The 24,030-nt window shown below is 40.6% G+C and overlaps 2 protein-coding genes across 3 annotated transcripts in view; one reads left to right on the top strand and one right to left on the bottom strand.

The window, feature by feature from the left end:
- The window catches only part of RNMT (RNA guanine-7 methyltransferase), a 33,409-nt gene extending 27,677 nt beyond the window's left edge, over positions 1-5,732 (bottom strand). The window contains exons 1-4 of one of the 2 annotated variants that reach the window (XM_041739785.1): positions 5,669-5,721; positions 4,160-4,198; positions 3,002-3,463; positions 1,556-1,691 (exon numbers count right to left, since the gene is read on the bottom strand). In XM_041739785.1, coding sequence (XP_041595719.1) covers positions 1,556-1,691; positions 3,002-3,421 — 556 coding nt within the window. In that variant the 5' untranslated portion in view covers positions 3,422-3,463; positions 4,160-4,198; positions 5,669-5,721. Of the gene's footprint in view, positions 1-1,555; positions 1,692-3,001; positions 3,464-4,159; positions 4,199-5,668 lie in introns of both variants that reach the window. The other variant, XM_041739786.1, reaches the window with a different exon arrangement.
- Positions 5,733-5,864: 132 nt separating this feature from the next.
- FAM210A (family with sequence similarity 210 member A) overlaps positions 5,865-24,030 on the top strand; it is a 34,487-nt gene continuing 16,321 nt past the window's right edge. The window contains exon 1 of the mRNA XM_041739784.1: positions 5,865-6,092. The gene's annotated coding sequence lies outside the window, so the exon portion shown is untranslated. The remainder of the gene's footprint in view (positions 6,093-24,030) is intronic.

Genomic DNA, 24,030 nt, shown 5'->3' with positions numbered 1-24,030 from the left:
TATTTGGGCACTTGGGTGACTCAGGTTAAGGATCCAACTCCTGATTTCCACTTAGCTCATGGTCTCAGGGTCATGGGATTGAGCCCTGCATCAGGCTCCAAACTCAGTGGGGAGTCTACCTGAGATTCTCTCTCCCTCTAACCCTCCCATTTGGGCTTGCTCTCTCTCTCTCACTCTAAACAAATAAATCTTTTTTAAAAAAGTAAATTATTGGGGCGGCTGGCTGGCTCAGTTGGTAGAGCACGTGACTCTTCATTTCAGGGTTGTAAGTTTGAGCCCCATGTTGGTTATAGAAATTATTTTTTAAAATCCTTAAAGTAAATAAGTAAAATAAAAATTAGTAAATTATCATCTAAACTAGTAGAAAACAACCACAATTAGCACTTCATTCTTTCTAGTGTAATCCCGAAAGCATTCTCACTTTTCCTGAGGCTAGCCTTTAAAAAAAACAAAACCACTCAAAATCTTACTAAGAAAAAACTTCAAAACACAATGGCTTTTAAAAATTCTCTAAACTGGGATCCCTGGGTGGCGCAGCGGTTTGGCGCCTGCCTTTGCCCCAGGGCGCGATCCTGGAGACCCGGGATCGAATCCCACGTCGGGCTCCCGGTGCATGGAGCCTGCTTCTCTCTCTGCCTGTATCTCTGCCTCTCTCTCTCTCTCTGTGACTATCATAAATAAATAAAAATTAAAAAATAAAAAAAAAAAAAATTCTCTAAACTCAGGGCACCTGGGTGGTTCGATGGCTGTGTGTCTGCCTTTGGCCCACAGCGTGACCTTGAGTCCCGCATTGGGCTCCATGCATGGAGCCTGCTTCTCCCTCTGCCTGTGTCTCTGCCTCTCTTTGTGTGTCTCTCATGAATAAATAAATAACATCTTTAAAAAAATTCTCTAAACTCACATAAGAAATATGACTACTTAATATACCAGAAAGCAAAAAATATATTCTGAATCATATTTCCACCACTGACTTCTATTTTAATTTTAAAGATGAGTTTCTATAAATAAAATGTTGGCTCCAGAAAGCTGAATGTCTTCATCAAGCCTCACAGTAAATTTCATTTCTCCCTAGGCACTACAAGAAAAATAAGTTCAGTGAAAAATCACCACGCATGACTCTTGGACTCTAAATTAAAAGGCCTAGAGGTAAAAAACCATGACACAATCCATTTTCTTTACTTAATTGAAACTGAATACTTAATCCAACATTTTGCCACTGCTCCAAAACTATGAGAGTAAAATAGAATAATTATTTAATAGCACTAAGTAACTTTAAATATAAAAGAAGCACACTACCTTTGGAAAGCCTAATTAACTTATGAACTTAATATTAATTAAACACTCACAAATATCTTATGTAGTCCAAATTTAAATACGAAAAGAATTTATCTTGAAGGCCTCGTTTTAATTTTTGCTGCAGTTTTATAAAGTCAAAGTTTGATAATTAAATGAAGGAATTAAGAACCTAATAGTTTAGCATATGAATTACCATTTGGGAAGAAAAAAAATGAAACATAAGCTGAACTCCAAATCATAAAACAAAAATCAATCATACCAATAAGGACACTTTTCATCCAATTATTAAAGTTTCTTAGGTAAAAAATACGACTTTGGCTACGCTTCTCCAAACCAACTTCCTGTAGTTCATTATAGTGGGCAGCCACTGCTGAACTGTGTCCTTCTTCTAAGTTCTGAAAATAAGAGAATGGAAGAAAATTAAGCATCCGAACATGGCTAAAAGAGCATATGATCTAAGTAAGGACAAAATACTAATGAAATTGGTAATCTTCAATAAGAAATGGCATTGATGAGAGAAATCCTATTAATTATAATCAGACGTAAGATTTGTTCTCCCCTCTTCCCTATTTTTAAAAACACCTCTTGGTTTAAAATTTTCATCTTTTATCTTTCATCTGTATAATTTTGGTGTCAATGTCTTAATAAAACCAGTACTCTTCCAGAGTTCTAATTTACTCAATTTAATAAATGTCAGGTTCCTACAAGAGAATAAAATAAGAGTAAGTTATATTTATATTATCATATAAAATTATTGTAAGAATTGAATGAGATACACAAAGGAATTAGAACTCATTAAGCTACGCTCAGTGTCCGTGATTTTTGGGGTTTTTTCTTTTAATCTAATTCAACAGCTTCTGTGTGTACTCCCTACCTAATACACCAAGTATTCTAAATGCCATGGTAGGTAAAGGGCTTCAAATCCCCACACTTCCCTGTTCAACAAAAGTGCTTCATCTTTTACCCATCTTACATATCAGGTTTAAGATTTTCACTGGGAAAAAAGGGTTCTGTTGCTAGTAAAGTTGGGAAACTGTGTGTGTAATACCAGCTCCTCTGTTATGTGAATTGAGAGCCTACCAATGACAAAAGCCTATAGCCTAAGGCTTCACTCTGGGCCATTCACTGAAGTACTCCTTTAATTCAAATTCAGGTTCTGCCTCAGAGTCCCTCCGGTTATGGCATTCCCAGGTGAAAATGACTTGCTGTCCCCTGTTCTATAATATCCATCCTAAATATCAGGCTTAAAATTCTATGTAACTACCCCAACGAGAAGCTCAAACAATATAGTTTAAGGAATCACATTAAAACTGAGTATAATGTTGAAATTTATTCTTTTAAGTCTTAGTCTCTACTACTTATGACACAGAGAGTGATGAAACATTTAATAAAAAAGGAAAAAAAAGATATCAACAGGAACTTATAACTTGACTTTCTTAAAATGCTAAGAAAAAGCAAACAATAACTGGCTTTCAAGTTTCTAGTTGAGTAAAAGCGTTCTTAAATAATATAAAAATTATCTCAATTAGAAGTTTCACCTAAATAAAAGCAACTAAATTACAAGAGTTAAAAGCCTACTCCGTCTTAAGACATTATCCCTTACAAATATAACATTAAGGTTTAAGATTACGTAAAAATTAGTATTATTTTACAATTCAATTAGACACATTCCATTATGAATAAAAAAAAAATACATTCAACATACTTTTTGTTTTTCAGGAACATCCTCAAGTTCTATTTTTCTCTTCTTCTGTGTGCCATCTCCAGTAGAAGGTTCATCTTTTGGAAAATCATCAGTTTCCATTCTTCTTTTCCTTGAAATGCCCTCATCATCACCAGAACCTTTTTCCTCTGGGACAATTTCAGCATCAAGTTTTCTTTTCTTGATTGGAGTATCTTCCCCACAACTAGAACTTTCCTTTATAAGATCATCTTCAAATTCCATTTTTCTCTTTTTCGGTGCATCTGCTTGTCCCCAGACAGGAGCCTTTTCAGAAAGTCCAGTCCCAGGAGTGGTTGTGTTTTCATTAATACTGAATGAAGACTTTGTTTCCAAATCTTTTGATGCTTTTGCCTCTTCGAGAGAGAGCTTTTCACACTCTTCTGCTTTTGCAGAATTTTCCATTTTTGATTACTTAAGTAGGTGGCAAAACTTCATGAACTAAGACTGGAATGGCAAAAATTTGATTTTACTCATACAAACACCAATGCTGAAAGTTTAAAACAATTTTAACCAGAAGCTAGCCGTTTAATTCAGTAATCAACTAGGAGTTTAAATAAATCTCATTATAGAGAGAATACTGAAATCATTAACTGATATATGTCACATATGAACCTCTGAATATTTTAATATGGAAATACTAATTATAATCCCTAAACATACGTATGATCTTACCCCTAAGTCATTACTGGCACTGAAACGGACAGATGTTTTAGACAAGCATTTGTTCCATTTCTGTTTGCCTGGGTTCTCAAACTGTGAGCTGGACGCTGTGACAAACTTGTACAGGTACAGCAGGGTATTCTAAAACTCTAAGCAATACAGCTTCAAATAGAGCAGTTTCCACGGAGTAGAGAGCACTGCATTCCTTTCAATGACAGTAGCACTTGTGCAAAGCTGGTATTTTGGGGGATTCCAAAGGAAATCAATGTGAAACTGCAAACGAAGTTGGCAACGTCAAATCTGATCTCACAGCTTGAGAAACTGGACAGTACCCAACAGGGGTACACATCCCACCAGGAAGCACTTAGGGCTAACTAAGAATTAGACACAAATACTATTTTTTCCTTTCAATTTGTGTATTAGTTTTTAGACAAAGTCGTTAAAACATAAATACTAAATTATTTAGACTGAACTACTTACTAAGTGGAACTGTTGGGTGTTTCTTCTGGCCTAGTGACACTGAGGAAAAAAAAAAAAAAAGAAATCATACACACTAAAGGCACCAGGAACAGGAAAAGTCTGGCAACCGACGGTTGACTTCTGAAATGCTTACTTCATAGTGGGTGCCTGAATTAGAGAGTAGAGATAGCTTTGGACAAGAGGTCTGGAAACCTGGTCTGCAACTTACTATTGAGTCTCCTTCAAATGCTCATGGGCCTGTGTGTAAAATGGAAAGGACGGAGGAGTAAGAGCTATGGGGCAGGGACTTACTAAGGTTGTTCCATGATCCCACTGTCCTTCCTACAACAGAGGACCTCAGGGCACTGGGTGATTCGTGTCCATGAGGCTCACAGCCATGGGGTCTCGGGGGCTCAGTGGTTGTGTGTGCGCCTGCGGCCCTCGGCATGACCCCAGGTCCCAGGATGGAGGCAGGCATTGAGCTCCCTGCAGGGAGCCTGTGTGTCCCTCTGCCTGGGTCTCTCCCTTTCTCTGTGTCTCTGCCTCTCTCTGTGTGTCTCCCTCTGCCTGTGTCTCTGCCTCTCTGTCTCCGTCGACCTGTGTCTCTGTGTCTTCCTCTCTGTCTCTGAGTCTCCATCTGCCTGTCTCTGCCTGTCTCTCTCTGCCTGTATCTTTGCCTCTCTGTCTCCGTCGACCTGTGTCTCTGCCTGTCTCCCTCTGCCTGTGTCTCTGCCTGTCTGTGTCTACCTGTCTCTGCGTGTCCCTCTGTGTCTCTGCCTCTGTGTCTCCGTCTGCCTGTCTCTGTCTTCCTCTGCCTGTGTCTCTGCCTCTCTGTCTCCGTCTACCTGTGTCTCTGTCTCTCCGTCTCCCTCTGCCTGTGTCTCTGTCTCTGTGTGTCTCTGCCTCTCATGAATGAATAAAATCTTAAAAAAAAAGCTTACACCCTAGACAGCAGTTTTAAGGCGTGAGGCTGTGTTATTGGAACCAAACGTAGAAGGGGGAGCCCGGAGCCCGAAGCCTGGGGAGACTCAGCAAATTCATAACCGGAACGTTGCGGGGCGGGGGGGGGGGGGGGCAGCCGGGGCTCCGGGCGGGAAGCGGCAGGCAGCGGGGGACTCCGGGGGTCGCAGCTGCGGGCCCGGGCGCAGGCGGCGAGGGCGACGCCGCCAGCCAGGAAGAGCGGGGTCAGAGGAGCGCGCGAGGCGGAGGCGCCGTCTCCGGGAGCCGCGGCCGCAGCGAGCCGAGCGGCCCGGGCTCCGCGACGCCCCGCGGCCCAGGGCGACCCCGTTGGGCCGAGCGGACGGCCGCCCGGAGCACCCCGAGGTCACCGGCCCGGCCTCACGAGGCTGCACCTGCGCCGGCCCTCCCCCCCCTCGCCGCCCCCGGGCCCCCCCGCCCCCCGCCCGCCCCGGCCCGCCCCGTCCGCGTGCGAGCCGCGTCACGAGCGCGAGAGGTCCCGGTGCCGCGGCGGTCGCGGGGCAGCTGGAAAAACAAAGAGCGGCCGGAACGCCGGGCGCCACACTCACTCACCCACGCAGGCGGCCACGGCTCTGTTTGCGGAAGCGGCCGGCCGTGCCGCGCGCGTGCTGTGACGCAACTTCCGGGGCGGGGCCGGCCCCGTGACGCCCCGTGACGCCGCGGTCGCCGGCCGGTGGAGCGAGCGCCGCGCGAGCCTCGCGCCGGAACTACGAGTCCCGTCGTGCCGCGCGCGGGGCCTGGGGAGGCCGCGCGGTGCCGCATGGGCCGCCGCACGCAAGCCGTTGGTGGGCGCGGCGGGAGGGCGGGCGGCCGCGGAGCCCGGGGAGGGCCGGCGAGGGGTGGCCCCGTGGCTTCCGGCGCCCTGACCCGCGCTCGACCGGGTCACTGTCCCGGTGACTCCGCCGCGGCTTCGGAGACCTGCCTTTCGGCCTGTGCGGCGGGACGGGACCCGGCGGGGGCGTCAGCCTCCTGAGAGGTAGCCTGGGCCCCAGAGCGCCGACAGCTGCGGGAGGGGTCGGGCACCTGCCCGCGGGGCGCGCCCCCCCTGCCCCCCCCCCCGCCGGGGTCCGCCGCGCGCGCCCCACAGCCCCCGCCCTCCTCTGGCCGAGCCGGGCCTGGGGGACTGGAGCGGCTCCGGTCCGGGCCTCCCTCCGCTCTGCCCTCCGTCGGAGCACGGCTGCCGAGGGGCCGGGGAGCCGCGCCGTGGAGTCGTCCTCAAAGGCGGCGGGCCCTGGCTCGTCCCTCCGGCCTCCGGGGGATGCTGGGGGATGCCGGGGGATGCCGGGCACGGCCCGCGGGGACGGGACGGACCGCCTGACTCCGCACGTCCGCAGGCCTCCCGGGTCTCCCAGATCTCCCAGGTCACCGAGGTCTCCCAGTCTCCTAGATCTCCCAGATATCCTAGGTCTCTCAGGTCTCCCAGATCTAGATCTCTCGGGATCTCCCAGATCTCCCGAGTCTCCCAGATCTCTTGGATCTCCCAGGTCTCCTAGATCTCCCAGGTCACCGAGGTTTCCCTGTCTTCTAGATCTCCCAGTTTGCCCTGATCTCCCAGATCTCCTAGATCTCTCAGGTCTCTCAGATCTCCTAGATCTCCCAGGTCTCCTAGATCTCCCGGGGTCTCCCAGGTCTCCTAGATCTCTCGGGTCTCCCAGATCTCCTAGATCTCTCGGGTCTCCCAGATCTCCTAGATCTCCCAGATCTCCCAGGTCACCGAGGTTTCCCAGTCTCCTAGATCTCCCAGTTCGCCCTGATCTCCCAGATCTCCTAGATCTCTCAGGTCTCCCAGATCTCCCGGGGTCTCCCAGGTCTCCTAGATCTCTCGGGTCTCCCAGATCTCCTAGATCTCCCAGATCTCCCAGGTCACCGAGGTTTCCCAGTCTCCTAGATCTCCCAGTTCGCCCTGATCTCCCAGATCTCCTAGATCTCTCAGGTCTCCCAGATCTCCCGGGGTCTCCCAGGTCTCCTAGATCTCTCGGGTCTCCCAGATCTCCTAGATCTCCCAAGTCTCCTAGATCTCCCAGGTCACCGAGGTTTCCCAGTCTCCTAGATCTCCCAGTTCGCCCTGATCTCCCAGATCTCCTAGATCTCTCAGGTCTCTCAGATCTCCTAGATCTCCCGGGGTCTCCCAGGTCTCCTAGATCTCCCAGGTCTCCTAGATCTCCCAGGTCACCGAGGTTTCCCCGTCTCCTAGATCTCCCAGTTCACCCTGATCTCCCAGATCTCCTAGATCTCTCAGGTCTCCCAGATCTCCTAGATCTCCCAGGTCTCCTAGATCTCCCGGGGTCTCCCAAATCTCCTAGATCCCAGGTCTCCTAGGTCTCCCAGGTCTCCCAGATCTCTTGGATCTCCCAGGTCTCCTAGATCTCCCAGATCTCCTAGATCTCTCAGGTCTCCCAGATCTCCTAGATCTCTCAGATCTCCCGGGATCTCCCAGGTCTCCTAGATCTCCCAGATCTCATAGATCTTTCAGGTCTCCCAGGTCTCCCAGATCTCCTAGATCTCCCAGGTCTCCCAGGTCTTCCAGATCTCCTAGATCTCTCAGGTTTCCCAGTTTTCCCAGATCTCCCAGGTCTCCCAGGTCTTCCAGATCTCCCAGGTCTCCTAGGTCTCCCAGGGCTCCTAGATCTCCCAGGGCTCCTAGATCTCCCAGGGCTCCACTACAGCCCAAGGCACCCCCTGTCCTGAAAGTCGGAAGCTCCCTGGCTCAGGTCTTCCCTCCTGAGACGTAGGGTCAAAACTCCCTGTGAACTGGGGCTCCTGATGCGTGTGATGCGTTTTAACGCCGTTTGGCCTGAGCGCGTCTGCACCTTGAGGGCGTAAAAGCGGTGTGATTAGATTTGCGGTTCACCTTGAATCCTTTCCCAGATCGATCCCCTGAGAAGCAGTCTTGAAGACGTGACCTCCTGGCCTACCTGCCCGGAGGTAGTTAGGTAATGGGACTTGGCGTTGGAGGCGGCCAGGTTTGCGGCGGGTACTTCGCGGTCGAGCCCCGCCCGCACGGTGAGCATCAGCCTTGCTGCGTGGTTGGCCCGCAGTGAGCCAGCCATTCCTGGACCAGGACGAGGCCTATTTTTAACAAATGAGGACGAGCTCTCGGTTTCAGATGCCTGCACTTGGATTCTTTATTATGTGCGTGAGCGGTGTTGAGAGTGTCCGTTCTCGAGGATGTACAACTAGGAAAGTATAGGCCCTAGAACTGGTGTACTGTGTACATACCCACCCCTTAGAACGAGGCGAGGACAGCCCATGTTGCTGGTTCTGATGCTCAAGTTCCTAGAGATAAGTGCTGTTGTAATTTTAGGGAAAATGAATCTAACTTTGACTTCTAAAGACATTTTTTCATTAGATTAAAAGCCTCTTAAACTATGAGTTTGCACAAACTCCACCATGAATATGTGTCTTGCATGGGATATATAGAGATCGCGTTTTATGATTTTTATCAATCTTCACTGAAAATCATGCAAATTGAGTGGAGAATAGGAGAACTCTTGAATGCAGTGGTAAGGAAGGAGTGAATGGCCAGATAAAAATGCTTTAAAACTACTGTTGGTGTTAAAAAAAAAAAAAAAAAACTACTGTTGGTGTTATTTTCCCCCATTATTGCCTGAGTAATATCTGGTTTTCTGAAAGTTGTGTTAAAATAATAGTTAATATTTTGGTAGCTTCTATGTGCCAGACTAAGTTCTATACATATTTGAACTGATTTAGTTCTTAGTAATCCAGTGGGGGGGAGGGGAGGGGAGGTTTTTTGTTTTTTTGTTTTATTGTTTTTTTTTAAATGAGGCTTGAGTAATTTGGCCAAAGTCATACAGCTGGGTTATATATATAATTGCATGGGTTATTATATTTAGAGAAAAAATAATTCAATGTTATCTTACTACAATGTGAGCTGCAACAAGGCAAAGATCATCACTTTTGTTCAGTGATTTAACCTGAGTGCTTTGAATAGTGCCTGGCATAGCTGGGTGCTTATTGATTGAATGAGTTGCCAAGAAAAGCTTTAAAAAAAAATTTTTTTTTTTAAGGGACATATAGGGTTTATTTCAATCCACGTATAAGATTTCTTTTTGTACTACTTTGGTTATTTGGCTCATTACTCACCCTGCCTGCTTTGGATTCTCCTGGTTTGGATTGTATTTTTGTCAGTAACAGAAAATGGAATAGTAACTTGCAAGTTTTCTAGTTAAAGTAAAGGTAAGCAACAGATTCAGTAGATACCGTGCCTCCTTTTAAGTCCTTAGTTTCCAAAGGGACAGCACACAGAAGTATAATCTTAAAGTGTAATTTCTGTTATGCAGTTGGAGATCACATTTTTGAAAAATAAACATTTTTTAAATGTAGATATAGTCTTGCAGCTTCCTAAGCACAATGTCCTTGGAGGTGGGAGAGAGGTGGCTTATGGAGGGTTTGTTTCTCCAGGCTTGCGGAGGGACTGTTGTGCCAGTCCATTCAGCAGAGTGGTCCTGCTTAAATTTTATTGCCTTTTTGGAGCACATAAGATATTCTTGTTCTGAATGTTTTTGATATAGTTGAAAGTAAGATTTGGTTGAGAAATCTAATTTCATTATGTGTTATTGGTTAGTTTTATATGTCAACTTGAGTAGGCTGTACTATCTATTTAATCAAACACTAATCTAGGTGTTATGGTGGTGGTATTTTAACATGTGGTCAACATCTGTAATCAACTGACTTTAAGTAAAGGATTGTACCCTCAGTAATGTGAGTGGGCCTCATCCGATCAATAGAAGGCCTGAATTTTAAACTGAGGTGTCTCAAGAAGAAAAACCTACAGCATTGATTTCTGCCAGTTTCTAATCTGCAAATCTGCCCTACACATTTCAGAGTTGCTGGCCCCCATAATTTTGTGAGCCAATTCCTTAAAATAAATCTGTATTTACTTAGGTGAATGATCTAATAGATTTCTAATACTTAGAAATAAATATCCATTCATCCAAATATAGATAAACCTAAAGACAGATAGATAGATAGAGATATATTTATGTATTATTTCCTGTTGGTTTTGTATCCCTGGAGAAACTTGTCTGATTCAGATTTTGGCACTGAGAGTGGTTTTAGAGGAACAGATTCTTAAAGATGAGTTTTTTGAATCGGCTGTGGTGTTCTTGGAATTGGTTCCCTAATCCGGTTAGATGTAAATGCACTAAGTACTATTTCCAGTGGTAACAAGGGCACTGGTAGCCCGTGATGTGATGTGGCAATAGAGACATATAGAACGCAGAACATTACCATCTTAAGGTTCTGGATGGGATGATCACATATTTGATGACTTAAAACATTTTTGGTCAAATTAACAAGTATGAGACTGGCTGTTGACTGCTGGCTGCTAACTGTGCTGGCGAAAGAGGAAAGAAAAGGATGAGCTCAGGACTTCAGATTCGCAGTTCAGGCTCTGTGTAAATAACCTGAAAGTTTTTATGTCTGCCCTAAAGAAACTCATCTCCTGTAGATGCAGAGCTGAGACTGCTGGAAACCAAACCTAGAGTCTCATCCTGCAAAATGGCTCAGTTACAATGTAAAATGAATTCCCCATCTAACAGGGTACCTGGTATTAAAATGAGGGCTTTGATTGAGAAGGAATGCAATCTTCAAATTTGGAATGGGGGTACTGAACCCCTAAATTTCAATCCATTGTCTTTGCCAGTAAAAGCAGCCTTTCCACTCCTTTTTGAGAATTGAACCCTGCTTTGTGTGAAGTACCTGTAACGGCCTTCATGAGGTATTTGCCTTCCAAGATAGCTGGTTCTCCTTAGGAACTACCCTACTACGCTTCCCTGCTGCTAGACTCAAGTCCTAGGAAGCCCTCAAAGAGAAGCTACAAAGTGTATCCCATGAGGAGGTGTGTTGCACTCTAAAAACCACATGATTATTTATTATACACATAGGAATCTGGGGAGTTTTTCTGGGATTGGATATTAAAGTGTGGGATAATGATAGAAGGAACATAAAGTTGGACCAGGCCAAATTTATTGATATAGGGACCACTAAGCTAAGATTCTGGATTCACTGTTATAGCTTGAGAGAGTTAAGAAGGGCTTCTGACAGTTTAGTTAGCTAAAACATGGACCAAAAGGGGACCCATGCTACATGAAGTTAAAATACCAGACTTGCCTTGTATACTAGAGGAAGGAATCCAGAGGCCTAGGGAGATTGGAATGGTAGAGTGGCTTTACCATGTAAGACCAATTTACCCATTCTGGGAGGGTCTGGATGAGATACCTTTCACCATGACAGAAATAAGTTTATGAGGGGAGCCCCATCATCCATGAAGAACTTTGTGATTGCTCTTCTCTGTGGGTCAGAAATTGCAGCAGAAACTGCTGCCACTGAACTAAGGATCCTTAAGTACAGTGAGGATAGTAGGAAATTGAGTAGATACCACAGAGAGACCTGTTTTCTTAATGACATATCTTACATGCTGAAGGAAAGAAGCCAGAGGAGAGGGTGTTTGAAGTACAGGAGGGAGAAAAATACAAGGAAAATATGATTGAGCAGAGTCTTGGAAAAGACAGGAAGAGGTTAGATCTAGAACACAGAGGGAGGATTGAGTTTCTTTTCTGAGAAAGGAGTTAAGGGATTCTGAGTTGGGTGTGGACGCAGGTTAACTCTGGAAGGGGGAAGGCTGAAGTTGAGAAAATTTACTCCTAATGACTTAGGCTCATATTTAAAGGGAAGGAGGGGTATATCTTTGTCTGTCTTGTGGGGCCATTAAGTAGTAGACATAAGTAAATTAAATTGGGTGTAGAAGATAAGTGCTATGAAAAAAGAAACAGAACAAGATAGGGAAGATTGGAATGTTGGTAAGGAAAGGGAGGATTGGGATGGCTTTTTAATTTTAAATTGGATAGTCAGGGCATGCCTCATGGAATGGATGCTGTTTGAAAACAGACTCAGGGAGTGAAAGAATTAGCCAGACATCTTGAGAAAGACTGTTCCAAGCAGAGGGAACAGCCAGTGCAGAATTCTTACAGTAGCCCCTTTAACATGTGGGAAGAGCTGCAAGGGGGCGGGGGCAGTGCGGCTGGAGCAGAGTGAGAAGAAGAAAGAGTAAGGGATGTATTCAGAGAAGAAAAGGGAGGAAATTACGTGAGGCACCATAGATGATTGTAAGGGCTTAGGCTCTGGCTCTAAGAAATTGGAGAGTTCTAAACACGAGAAATATGCTTCGGTGTGTCTTATATTTTACTGTGGGCTGAAAATAAAGTTTAAGGGGTTTGAAGAGATTGAGAACGTTGTGCAACGGTCAGTGAAAGGAAAGGGAGAGGAAGCAGATTGGATCAGGAACCAGTGTGGGTTGTCATATGACATTCAGAGCCTTTCTGAAAGGTGAGGTACCCTGAGTGTATGGTGGGTACTAGTTTACTCAGTTGCGTTATTTTTGTTACTGCTCAGCTGTAAGATGCTTGTGGGAAAAATAGTTGCTCTAGCTCAAGATTAGATTTTGTGGGCTGATATTTTCAGATGGACAAAGTAGTAGTTCAAGTAATGCACCCTAGAATTGAGGCTGGTTAAAGACTTCTGAGTGAAACTAGGAAAAGCTATTAGATTTGAAAGAAAAATAGGAGGTAGGGTGGTGTAAGGCTCTGGAGCTAGAGTCCAGAGAATAAGGGAGGGAAGGCTGTAAGTAGAAGAGGCTGCAGAAAGTGGGATCGTTGTTTCAGAACTTCAGTTGTGGAGAAATACCAGATGGTTTCCAGGAGGAATGTATTGCTAAGGAAGCTGGGATTTTGCATGGATCACCCAAATGGAAGAATGATAAAAGTTTAGATGAAGGAAGAATATGAACTTTGTTGGGCCAGGTCTATAGATGAGAAGATAAAGAAGGAAAACTAGGACTAATTATTGTTATAGCATACTTAATGCTAGAAACTTATCATTTTCTCTCATTTCATCGTCATAAATACCATAGGATAAAGGTGTAGTTAAAACCCCACTTAGGGCAGCCCGGGTGGCACAGCAGTTTAGCGCCACCTTCAGCCAGGGCCTGATCCTGGAGACCCGGGATTGAGTCCGGTGTCGGGCTCCCTGCATGGAGCCTGCTTCTCCCTCTGTCTGTGTCTCTGCCTCTCTCTCTCTCTCTCTCTCTCTCTCTCTCTCTCTCTCTCTGTCTCTTGTGAATGAGTAAATAAAATCTTTAAAAAAAAAATAAAACCCCACTTAGGGATGAGGAAAAAAGCTAAGTAAAATGATGCCAGAAAGGGCTGAAACTCAAATCTTTCTGACTGCAAAGCCTGCATTTCTCCCAGTGCAATAGAATAACATCAGCCAGACCCAAAAAAGAAGGGGATGGAAATAGAATCATGAGATTCTGGACCAGTGCTACCATTACAAATCACTGTGACTTGCCTTATGAAATTTAGGTCCTCTGAAAGACAAAAAAAAAAAAAGAAAAAAACATTTTGTGTAAGTGAATATATTTATTTAATTTATTTATTTATAGTAAATTTGGAAAAATCATTGATTTTTATACAAATGATACATTTGACATTTCAGACTGTTCCAAAAATCAGTGAATTATTAATGAAATTTTTTGAGAATTCACTAGGGGGCATAATTTGACCTTTCTTGAAGACTAAGAATTTAACAATGGCTCCCTCATTATCACAGCTTGTATATGTTGCCCAGTTCTTGTATTAGAAAGCTCAAAAGCGGAATAGATTGAAGGAGGTGGATTATATAATAGAAATTAAATTGAAGGCATCAACTTCATTAAGGAGTAGGAAAATAACAGCCCAGAAAATACTACAAAGAAACTTACATACATCTACTCTTTTAAGCATCCGTCAAGGTGTGATTAAGACAGATTGAAATGAATAAATTAGAATATTAATCTGTTGAAAGAAAAAAATGGGTTTCTCCCATTTGGTGGTAATTGAGACAGTTTGCATAACTAAGGGCAATTCTTTTCTTCGTTTATTCCTTTTATGTTTCAGCCTAATGAGTTTTACAATTGATCTCCTCCTCATATCTGTGATTCATTTTAAAGCTATGTTAAATATTAGTTGTATTTGGCAAGACCACAGTGTACTTTTTTAAAAAGTTAATGAATTTTATTTTTTAGAGAAGTTTAGGTTTATAGAAACATAGAACAGAGATAGTACCGAGAATTCCCATATTTTCACCCCTACTCCCACAGTTTACACTGTTATTATTATTTTTTTTTTAATCCTGCTGTTAACATCTTGTAGCAGTGGGGTACATTTGTTAGGATTGAAGTCCTGATATTGATACATTATTAACTAGAGTCCTTAGCTTACATTAAGATTCACTCTTTGTATCCTGTAGTTAGTACTCTGGGTTTTGGCAAATGTATGACATTTATCTGCAATTACAGGATCATATAGAATGTTTTGCTGCCCTAAAAATTTAGGCCCCATGCTCCACTTGATCATCTCTTCCCTCCCCCTACCCTGCAGCCTCTGGAAACCACTGCTAGTTTTACTGTCTCTATGGATTTTTCACTTCCAAAATGTCATATAGTTAGAATTATGCAGTAGATATCCTTTTCAGACTGACTTCTTTCACTTAGCAACATGATTCCCTCCAGGTCTCTTCATGGTTTCATAGCTCATTTATTTTGATCACTAAATAATATTCCTTTGTATGGTGATACCTCAGTTTGCTTGTCCATTCACCTATTCAAAGACTTCTTGGTTGTTTCCAGTTTGGGGCAATTATGGATGAAGCTGCTCTAAACATTTGTGCGCAGGTTTTTGCGTGGACTTTTCAGCTTATTTGGGTAAGTACCTAGAGGACTGCTATTGCTGAAGCGTGTGTTTAGCTTTCCTTGGAAACTGCCAAACTGTCTTCCACATGGCCTGTAATACCATTTTTCATTCCCACTAACAATGAATGAGAGTTCCTTTTCCAGATCCCCACCAACATTTGGTGTGTGTTAGTGTTTTGGGTACTAGTTATTCTAATAGGTGCGTAGTGGTATCTCATTATTGTTTTAATTTGCAACTCCCTAGTGACAAATGATGTTGAACATCCTTTTTTGAATTGAGGTATAATCGACATACAACATCATATTATTTTCAAGTGTACAACTTAACAATTCAATATTTGTACATATTGCAAAATGAACACCACAGTAAGTCTGTTTAATATCCATCACCACATAAGTTTTTCTCCCCAACCTCTGGCAACTACCAGTCTGTTCTCTGAGTTCAGATTTCTTTTTCTTTTTCTTTTTTTTTTTAAGATTCCACATAAAAGTGAGATGACATAGTATTTATCTTTCTCTGACATTTAATTTAGTATAATGCCGTAAAGGTCCATCCATGCTGTTGCAAATGGCAGACTTTTATTCTTTTTATGGCTGAATAATATTCCATTGTATTTATAAACTGTTTTTTTTCCATCCATTCATGGACACTTAGGTTGGTTCTAATATCTTGGCTATTGTAAATAATGCTGCAATGAACATGCAGGTGGATATATCTTTTTGAGTTAGTGGTTTTGTTTTTTGTTTTGTTTTTTTCCTTTGGATAAATACCCAGAAATGGACTTGTTGGATCACATGATAGTTCTGTTTTTTGAGGAACTTCCATACTGTTTTCCGTTGTGGCTACACCAATGCATAGCACTTTTCTCCTCATTCTCACCAACATTTGTTTCTTTTTCCTTTTTTTTTTTTTTTTAAATAATAGGTATTCTAACAGGTGTGGGGTGATACAGCATCTTTTCAGATGTTTATTTGCTATGTGTATATCTTCTTTAATGAGATGTCTGTTCGTATCTTTAGCCATTTTGTGATTGAATTTTCTTATAAGATTGAGTTTAAAGAATTTTTTTTATATTTTAGATACAAGTCTCTTATCTGATATATGTTTGGCGAATATTTTCTCCCCATATGTGGCTTTCATTAGAGCAATTTTTAATTTTAATAAAGTTCAACTTACCTTTTTTTTTTTTTTTTTTGATGGATCCTGCTTTTGGTGGTGTATCTAGCAAGTCCTTTATTCTATGTTTTCTTCTAGAAGTTTTATAGTTCTATAGTTTGCATTTTACATTTAAATCTATGATGCATTTTTAACTTAAATTTTTGGAAAGGTTTAAGATCTATGTTTATGTTCATTTTTTTTTTTTTCTGTGTGGACATCTGGTTGCAGTATTGTTGGAAAACTTCTTTCTTCATTGAATTGCTCTTGTGCCTTTGTCTAGGATCAGTTGATTATATTTTTGTACATCTCTTTCTGGACCCTGTTCTGTTTGATCTGTGTGACTTTGCGTTCTCCAGTGCTACACTGTCTTGGTTATGGTTATTATAAAGTTTTAAAATTGAGTGAGTAATGTATCATTTTTTTTTTTGTCTTCTTGCGATAGCTAGGAATTGCAGTATAGAGTGGTCAGAGAGGACATCCATGCTTTGCTCCTAGTAGTAGGAGGAAAGTGCCCAGTTTCTTTTCCATTAAGTACCATATTAGCTGTGAGTTTGGCTTAGATGTTCTTTATCAGATTGAGGAACTTCCCCTGTACTCTTAGTTTGCTCAGAGTTTAAAAGAATTATGAATGGGTATTGGATTTTTGTCATGTGGTTTTGCTGTATCAATCCATACAATCACATGATCATAAGATTTTTCTTTAGCTTGATGATATGCATTATATTGAGTTTCAATTATTCAATCATTCTTTAGTTTCTAGACTAATCCCACTTGGTTTGGTGTATTAAACATTGATGGATTGGATTTGCTAATATTTTGTTGAAGACTTACATATGTGTTCATGAGAGAGATTGGTTTATAGTTTTCCTTAAGCAGAGAGCTTCATCCAGTTTTGGTCATAGGCTAATGCTAGCCTCACAAAATGGGTTAGAAGCCTTTCTTCTTCAATTTTCTGGAAGAGATTGTGGAGAACTGATATTATTTCTGCCATAGATGTTTGACAGAATTCACTAATAAAACACCTGGGCCTGGTCGGTCTTTCTTTCTTTCTTTCTTTCTTTCTTTCTTTCTTTCTTTCTTTCTTTCTTTTTAGCTTAATTCTTATTGATTCAATTTCTTTGAAAGATATAGATAGGGCTATTTAGGTCATATTTTTCTTCCTGTATGAGTTTTGGTAGTTAATATTTTTCAAGGACTTGTTCCATTACAGCTAAGTTACCATACTGGTGGGCACAAAGTTGTTTATCCTTATCGCTTTTTAAATGTCTATGGGTCAGTACTCATATTACTAATTTGTGTTTTCTCTCTGGGTAAACCTAGCTAGAGATTTACCAATTTAATCGGTATTTTTCAGAGCCAGATTTTGGTTTTGTTACATTTTCTATTGTTTTCCTTTTCAATTTCATTGATTGTTGCTATGATGATGGTGTGGTGATGACGAAGTCTGTTTGCTTTAGGTTTATATTGCTCTTCTCTTTCTAGTTTCCTAGAATGAAAGCGTAGCTTATTGAGTTTAGATCATTTTTCTTTCTGATATGTGCCTTAGGTGCTATTAATTTCTCCACAATCATTGCTTTACTGCATCCCACAAATTTCAATAAGTTGCATTTCCATTTTTAATTCAAAATATTTTAAAATTTATTTTAAGGTTTCTTTGACCTATGTATGAATTATTTGTTTAATTTCCAGGGGTTTTCCAGCTGTCTTTCTGTTAGTGATGTCTAGTTTAATTCCATTATGGTCTGAGAACATATTTTGCATGGTTTTTATTCTTTTAAATATGTTAAGGTTATTTTATGGCGCAGAATGCGGTCTGTTTTGTTGAACTCTCCATGTAATAAGCTTGAGTAGAATGTATATTCTGCTCTTGTTGGAGTATTCTATAAATGTCAATTAGATCAAGTTGATTAATAGTGTTTAGTTCAACTATATCCTTAATGATTTTCTGACTGCTTGGCCTATCAAATACTAACGAGGGGTGTTGGAAGTTTCCAGTTATAATAGTGGTAATGTCTATTTCTCCTTTCAGTTCTGTCAATTTTTGCCCTGTACTTTAATCTTCTTTTATCAGATTTACACATATTTAGGATTGTTATGTTTTCCTAATATTACCACTATATTATTTATTATGAAATACCTCTCTTTCATTTTGATAAACAAGGAATTTCTAAAGTCTGCTTTGTCTGAAATTAATATAACTATTCCATCTTTCTAAAAAAAATCAGTATTAATGTGTTTTTTCTCCATCCTCTGATTTGTAACTTAATCTGAGTCTTTGTAAAGTAAGTGATTTTTAGACAAAATGCAGTTAGTTTTAAAAAAAAAGAAATCTCTGACAATTTGTCTTTTAATTGGCTTAATAATCTACCATGTTGGTAAATGTTTTTTATTCATTGATATTTGTTCTTTGTTTTTCCCTTTTTCTGCCTTCTGTGATTTTACCTGAGAATTTTATATGATTCTATTTTATCTCCTCTTTCAGTGTATCAATTACACTTTTTTGTGTGGAATATTTTATTTGAAGGAGAGTGAGAGCATGGGCACGGGGGCGGGGGGCGAGGGAAAGGGAGAGGGGAAAGAAAGTCTAAAGGTCATTGAGATCACCACCCAAGCTGAAACCCAAGAGTCAGATATTTAACTGACTGTACCACCCAAGTGCCCCTCAGTTGCACTTTTTAAAAAAAATATTTTATTTATTTATTCATGAGTGACCGAGAGAGAGAGAGAGAGAGAGAGAGAGAGCCTCACATCTTTACTAAAAATCTTACTAAAATATATCATTTAAATAAGCATCAAAGAGAGAGAGAGAGGCAGAGACATAGACAGAGGGAGAAACAGGCTCCATGCGGGGAGCCTGACGCAGGACTCGATCCTGGGTCTCCAGGATCAAGCCCTGGGCCGAAGGCAGCGCTAAACTGCTGAGCCACCCGGGCTACTCCTTTTTATTTATTTTTTAATATATTATTTATTTATTCATGAGTGATCAGTTGTACTTTTAAAATACATTTTAGATAAATCAATTTTAAATACATTTTCCTTAGAGCTCATAATACACTTTTATCTCATCTAAGTCCCCTTCAAATGATTTTGTTATACTTCATATGTAGTTGCGAGTACTTCACCATGGAGTGTTACCATAGACTATTCCCAATTCTTTGGGACAGTGCTATTTTTAAATTTCACTTATTATGTACTTTTAATCGTTTGGTGCATTTACTAGCATTACTTTAAACAATTGTCTTCTAGATCAATTAATAATAAAAAAGATTATTTTACCTCTGTTGATTGCTTCCCTGTCAATCTTTTTTTAAAATGAAGATCTGAGTTCCTGTGTTATTTCCTTGAAAGTCAAATCTGTTGGCAGTGAATTCCTTCCATTTTTTTTTTTTTTTTTTTTTTGCTTAATAAAACTTTTGTTTCTCTAATACTTTTGATGGATAATTTTGCTGCATATGGAATTCTAGTTTGATGGTTTTTCTATACACACTTTAAATAGTCCCTTTACTCTTTTCTGGTTTCTGAAGAAATGTTGGCTCAACTTTATTCCTGTTCTCCTCTAGATAAGATGTTTGTTATTTTGTGTTTTTTTGTTTTTGTTTTTACTTCCAGTTGCTTTCGAGATTTTTCTTTTAGTAACTTGAATATGATATGCTCAGCTATAGATTTTAGATATTTATCCCCCTTGGTTCTCAGAGCTTCCTGGAATTGTGGTTTGGTGCTTATTAATAATTTTCTCATGTAATAACTGAGATATTTCTTATACTTCTTTATCTGTTCTCCTTCTGGCACTTCTATCATGTGTATGTTACACCTTTAAAGTTGTCCCATATGCTGGGATGTTTCGTTCTGGTTTTTTTTATATGTGTGTGTTGGTGGGAGGAGGAGGGTTCATTTTTTGTTCCTCTTTACATTACAGTCTAGGGAGTTTCTGTTGACCTCCTTTCAAACTCACCCATTCTTTCCTTGGCTCTCTGGATTATGAATCCCTTAAAGACATTCTTCATTTCTGTTACAGTGTTTTTTATTTTGTAGCATTTCCTTTTGATTCTTAGAATTTCCATTATGCTTATAGTCTACGTTGTTTACTTTTTCCTTTCAAGCTTTTAACATATCATAGTTATTTTAAATTGACAATGTTAACTTTTAAGTCTTCAAAACTTTCCAAGCTGAAGATGCTATGTTGATTTTAGAAGTCATTTATTAGAGATCAATTGAGTCTTTTAAAAGCTGACAAATTGTTGACATTCGTGGAACCGAATTAGATTGAACACCACTAGATGTCAGGTTTTGCTCTAGTCCCTGTAACTACTGGGAATCAAGACAAACTTTTTGCCTTCCGGAAACATAGAGTTAGTCCACAGAGAAAAAAAAGAAGATTCTAATATCTACGTTTTATTACGTTGTAGAGTTTCTTCGCTAGCTTTCAGGGCTCAGGGTATTAGTGCTTGGGCTGTGACTTGCAGGAGAATGGCAGTTGAAGTAAGACCGTTATTTACAGAGAGTTTGTCCACTTTGTGGACAAATTTTGTTTTCATAGTTAGGGCATCTGTGGCAGTGGTCCATAGGTTGGAGGAAGTGAGGACAAGCCAGAAAACGTTATTTCTCTCATTCCTGCTTTAACCTGAGCAACTTTGCTTTTATTTATTTTTTTTATTGAACTTCCAAATAAGATTTTGTTTGACAAACATTTTTTGAATTCACACAATAGAGAACTAAATCTTGCTGTTGGAATTTGTTGTTTAACTCTAACTTTTTAGTTACTATGTTTTTATGTCTTATATAAGAACAGCATATACATTAGTTAGTTCCTTTTGCACTCAGGTATTGTATTTCTGGTGCCGCTTGAATGCCTTAGGCTTCCAGGTTTAAGGAACAGAAATATGTTCATATGATCTTCAGTAGTGTGGGTTTGGTTAGGATATAGAGGGAGGAAAGGAATCTCATAAATGAATTCCTTGCCTTATGGAACTGGAAATTTTAGAATATAGCTTCTCTAGAATTCCAACAGCATTTTAACATTTGTGCTTTCTCATTGACATTTGTTCCAATCCATTCTTCTCTCTCTGTCATTCCTTTCACTTGGCTTCTCTTCTTTTAGTTCCCACTGCTTTCTTATACCTTTACTTTTTTCTTTTTTTATTTGAGTATAGTTGACACAATGTTACATTAGTTTCAGATGTGCAAGGTAGTGATTTGACAAGTTTTTACACTATGCTAGGCTCAACACGAGTATAGCTACCATCTGTCACCATACAACACTATTACCATATCATTAACAATGTATATTCCTGTGACTTATTCATTCCATAAGTGGAAACCTTATACCTTTAATCTTGACCTGTGTGTCTTCACCTTCTCTTTGCCTCAGAATTGCTATATGAGAGGCTCCTAACTTTCACATGTGTGTTAACTGCTTAACCGTGCCTGGTCTTGGGCTAGCTATTATTGGATTGATTAGGTACAATTTCATATAATTTTTCAAGTTTTGTGCCAGAGCCGTCCTAGGAACTGTTTATCCTGTATAATCTCCTTTCAGCTCAGGCCCTGGTCCTTAGGCTGTGTCACTGTAAATAAGGTCAACAGACTACTTTGTTTACTTACAAACTTACAAATAATAACTTGTAACATTTTCTGAGCACTTGATACATATTCCTCATTTTCAAACATATTTCACATGTATTTCTTTTATCTCATAACAATCTTAAGAAGTAGGTGCTATTATTAACCTTGTTTTATAAATTGGAAACCAAGGTGCATTCTTGGGGCGGGGGTAGTGGTGGTGGTGGGTGGTGGCAGCGGCTGATTAACTTGTCCAAATGGTACATAGTTTATAGCATTTTCAAGATGTGGACTTGGGCAGTCTGACCTTGGCTTCCAGGCTCCTGGTTGGTAAATTCTATTGCCTGCTCATGAAAATTATTCATGATGCCCCCCCACCGTACATAGTAGGATTGTACACTGAGAATCAGCACCATTAATCATGCATATGCCAGCTACTTGCAGTGTTAAAGGCTTTGATGATGCAGTTCTAAAGTGGAAAAGGATAGCCACAGCAAGCAACGTAACCTGTCACCTCACTTGGTTCTAGTAATGCACTTCATCATTTATTTCCATAACTGAAGCAACAAGCAGTTTAAAACAGTGCCTCGTCTATACATATGAAAAATTTCATACTGCCGAGGCGGGGAAATAACAGGCAATTTTTGGTATAATCTAAGCTCATGATTTAAAAAATGTCTTACTGAAATTATTGTATCTCACTGGAAGAAATTCAGGTTTATCACTCTGGGTCTCTATTTATATCAGAAATAATGGCCTGTTAGTTCATAGCTTCTTCAGGTCCACCCATTGTATCCAGATACAACTGATTTGATCTAACTAGAGTTTGTGAGGAATGACACCTCTATCATTGACCAAAATCTTTTATCTTTAATTGGGAAGATTAGCCAACTAACAAAATCTAGAAATGGAAACTGACAAGTGAGCTGAGGCCATTATACACAGTGCTAGCCGTGTGGCAGGATAACTTCTGTCTTGCCTAGATTTTATTGTTCCTGAAGCCTGTTCATCCCAGAGTACGTACCCTACTACTTCGTCTGTACTTGCCTTCTACTTTTACTTGTATTCGTCTGAAACAGGTTTGTTCCTTGAAATCTGAGGAGTCTTACTGTATATGTCCTCAGTATTGTGATTGATGACCTTTGCAAGTCTGTAGAGTTGCACTGTCACTAGCCATTGCCCGTATGTTGTCATTTGAATTAATTTTAATCTTCATTTGTAATTTAAAGTTAATTTTAAGTTAAAAGTTAATTTCATGGGCCTTATTTTCCTTGAGGCACCTTTATCCTGTGTCTTACATATGGAAGCCATTTGCTGGGCCTAGAGAAATGACCTCCAAATTCATATTGTCAGGTGTGACCTGTCTATAGAAGATTATGATTTATTAGGTCTGGATGGAGACCAGGAATCAGCTTTTTCAAACCATCTCTTCTTTGTCTCAACATCCCTAACCTGCCATGATTCTGATGCATAGCCAGTTTTGGAAACCACTAGCCCAGAGATTGGTTTCTAGAGGAACAAAGAAGTCAAAGTAAAAGTACTTAAGTAATTAAGGATTTTTTCTTTTTTTTTTTTTTTTTAAGATTTTATTTATTTATTCATGAGAGGCACAGAGAGGCAGAGACCCAGGCAGAAGGAGAAGCAGGCTCCATACACGGAGCCCGACGTGGGACTCAATCCCAGGTCTCCAGGATCACACCCTGGGCTGAAAGCAGTGCTAAACCACTGGGCCACCCTGGCTGCCCAGTAATTAAGGACTTAATCATTTTTCTCTATGGCTTTTCTTTGTTGTTTAATATTTAAGTCATTAATTGAAGCACCTGTTACCATCTCTGTGGTTTTTTTTTTTTTTTTTTTTTTTTTTTTGGTTGTTAACGGGTCTGAACCTTCAGATTGTTACTTGTCACCGACTACTTTTCATTGCAGCAATCTCCAGTATCATCTTTAAAGTTTCCTGGGAGCCTATTTTTTGCAAGACGTGCAGTTTCATTTTATGATTTATTTGCATTGTGCTATTGGATTATCTGTGAAAGCCTGATAAGAACTGATGTTAACTAATAATTAGGGAGGGGTGATTTAGGGAATTAATTTCATATAGGGACAGTTCATTAAGTGGACATTTTTGTGTAATGATAGACAACTTTGTACTCCCAGGCAACAAATATTCATGTAAAATAGAGTATTTGTATTTATTGGATTGCTAATTTGTTGGAGTGCTAACTCATATAGATTCTTATTTAGTATACAGTTTAAAAAATGAAATCACAATATAGGAGAAGTAGTAAGGTAGCTGGTGTAGGGTGGGGATAGAGATTGGTATTCAGGTGGAGCTGCCTGATATTGAGAGAAGGGAATTGATTTGCCATATAGTAATGCATACTATAATTCTATTTTACTAGTGGGGAAACGTATGTCTAGAGAAGCTAGGTAATTTGCTCAAAATAATAC

Source organism: Vulpes lagopus, chromosome 24 (genome assembly GCF_018345385.1).
Source record: "Vulpes lagopus strain Blue_001 chromosome 24, ASM1834538v1, whole genome shotgun sequence".
Lineage (NCBI taxonomy): Eukaryota > Metazoa > Chordata > Mammalia > Carnivora > Canidae > Vulpes > Vulpes lagopus.
Note: the sequence above shows the minus strand (reverse complement) of the source record. Positions and strands in the feature narration are given on the sequence as shown.